The sequence below is a fragment of the Atta cephalotes genome, assembly GCF_000143395.1.
Source record: "Atta cephalotes unplaced genomic scaffold scaffold00008, whole genome shotgun sequence".
Classification (NCBI taxonomy): Eukaryota; Metazoa; Arthropoda; class Insecta; order Hymenoptera; family Formicidae; genus Atta; species Atta cephalotes.
This window is the reverse complement of record NW_012130072.1, coordinates 584,974-587,501: the sequence shown is the minus strand read 5'-3', so window position 1 is coordinate 587,501 and position 2,528 is coordinate 584,974. Positions and strand designations below refer to the sequence as shown.

Genomic DNA, 2,528 nt, shown 5'->3' with positions numbered 1-2,528 from the left:
ACCACCACCACCACCTGCGGCACCAGACACCACAGGCACAAACTGCCTGCCGGCAAGCAGTGCACGGAACACCGTCACCACCCACATCACCACCGGCATCACCCACACCATCGCTCCCACCACCGGGGCATGAACATGGGCCAAAAGATTTCAGGTTAGCCGCAGAACAAGAACTAAGGCACTATAATATGAGTATTCGCATCCGCCATTTTTAGTTCTTTTCTCACTCTCTTGCTCCTTTCCTCAATCCCTCGCTTTCTCTCTCTCTCTCTCTCTCTCTCCCGTCCTCCCCACTCCGTCGCTAAACTATGAACATTAAAGAGAAAACAAAGAGTGGGGAAGGGACTAAAAATGGCGGATGCAAATATCTATATTATAGTGCTCTACAAAAATGTATCGTGCAACACAGTCGTGTTACATTTTCCTTGTAACGACATTATCTTTAAAGTATAATTTACGAAGATTTAATTGAAGATTTATTAATTTTTTAGTTTTCCTTTTAAACTTATTTATTTATTTTTTTTATTATCGGACAAATTCGATTTTTATTAATATAAAACATATTACATCTTTACAAATTATAAAAATTTTTAATATTTGCCGATTATAAAAATTAATCATAAGAAATCGATATTTAAGTGTCTTCTATTATTTCTGGAAGACACTAATCAAGAACATATTTAATTTCAAGCGTAAAAATTCAAAAACCCTGTTATATATTTTTTTAAATGTGAATATATATATATATATATATATACAAGTATCATAGCTGTTGAAGTTTTTTACCCTACAAGAAAATTATCGACTTCACATCTGATTATCGACTTAGCGATACAAATCAGAAACATGTTACATCATGCGAATTGTTGTTGAACGCACTGAAAAAAGATGCATTTTTAATATTTAATCATTTTTACAACTCAACATCAAATGTGCCTGTTTTTGTGCTCAAATCAATTTGCACGATATTCTTCACGCATCCGATCTATATCGTTAAATCAATAATTATAGATGTGTAATCAATAATTTCATAAAAAATATATACAGGATGTTCCAAAATAATTGTCAAATATTTTATGGGCAATAGCGAATTAATGCACTGCAGTGTAGTGATACAACTAAATATTATTCTAAAATGTTTCTTTTCCTCCTTAAAACATTTTTTTAAATACATATGACGAATTCGATTATTGACCTAATATACAGATTTTATTAACTAATGAAACAATGCGTTTGATCTGTAAAATTTTATACTTATATTTAATAAATGAATTTACCGAATCTATGAACACGTTTATTATTAGAAGAACGAATTTTTTCAAATATGTATCACATATTTACGTATCAAATTATTACATATCGTTTATCAAAGTATTACATATCATTACATATAAATTTTATCCATAATCCGGATTGGAGCGACTAAAATATTTTTCAGAATAACTTACCTCGCGAAGCGTTTATCGAGGGTCAAGGTCCTTGACCGCGCCTCACTTTACCTGCTCAGGTAGAATTTGGAACTGGTCCTTTAGTCGAATACTTTGCTCCCTCAAGATGGTTGAAGCTTTCTCCTGGCCACCTTCTCTCTTTCTCTGTGAGCCTCCGAAATATTTCATGCGCTACCTAAACCAATAATTATCTTGTATACATTTACATTTTTATTGTGATAATGAAAATGTCTAATGCAAGATTACTTAAAGGAGAAGATAGTTTATCTTTGTACAAAAGATAATTTACGATAATAAAATTATTTTTCTAACAAAGATAATTTACATGCACGATATTATATACTTATCGATGCAATATTATTTCCATTAACGCAACAAATTATTTAGAAATTATGCGTAAATACTTTAATAATTATTTATATGTAATAATTATATATTAAATAGATACTTTTATTTGAAAAAAACGATTGAAAATTTGAAAATATACATGGTCCTATTAAATAATTTTTATTATCATTTCTTTTTAGTATTTCGTAATTTATATCAAATTTATATCAAATTACATTTTCTTAATAATGATATTTTATTATCAAAATTTGTCTATCACATTTAATAATTATATATTAAATTTAACACAGCCGCTACGCTATTCATACGGAATAGATTACATACATATACACATAAATTTAATAAATTTAATAAATTTATTTTTCTTTAATGATTCTATCCGGTTTCGTAAGAAGATCCCACCATTGATTTATAAATGTGACTTTGAACGGAATCGTTAATCGTAAATAAATAATTGTTTTGTGTGTTGAATATGGAATAAAACTTAACGTATATAATAAAAATAACAATTTTTTAATAATCAAAAGTTTTTAAAGTATATAATATTTATAGCGGTATAGTTTTAGAAATTAATAATTATTTTAATCTTAACTTTTAATTTATTTACATAATTCGATTGTTTGATTAGACACATACATAAAAGATATAAAGCCCCCACACACACACACACACACACACACACACACACACACACATACACACACACACACACACACACACACACACACACAC

General features: G+C 29.2%; 1 protein-coding gene across 1 annotated transcript in view; it reads left to right on the top strand.

Annotated features, from left to right (window-relative positions):
* The window catches only part of LOC105627316 (protein gustavus), a gene marked incomplete at its 5' end in the record, with an annotated part of 27,002 nt that overhangs the window by 7,203 nt on the left and 17,271 nt on the right, over window positions 1–2,528 (top strand). Inside the window, one exon of the mRNA XM_012208602.1 lies at window positions 27–154. Within this exon, the coding sequence (XP_012063992.1) occupies window positions 27–154 (128 nt within the window). The remainder of the gene's footprint in view (window positions 1–26; window positions 155–2,528) is intronic.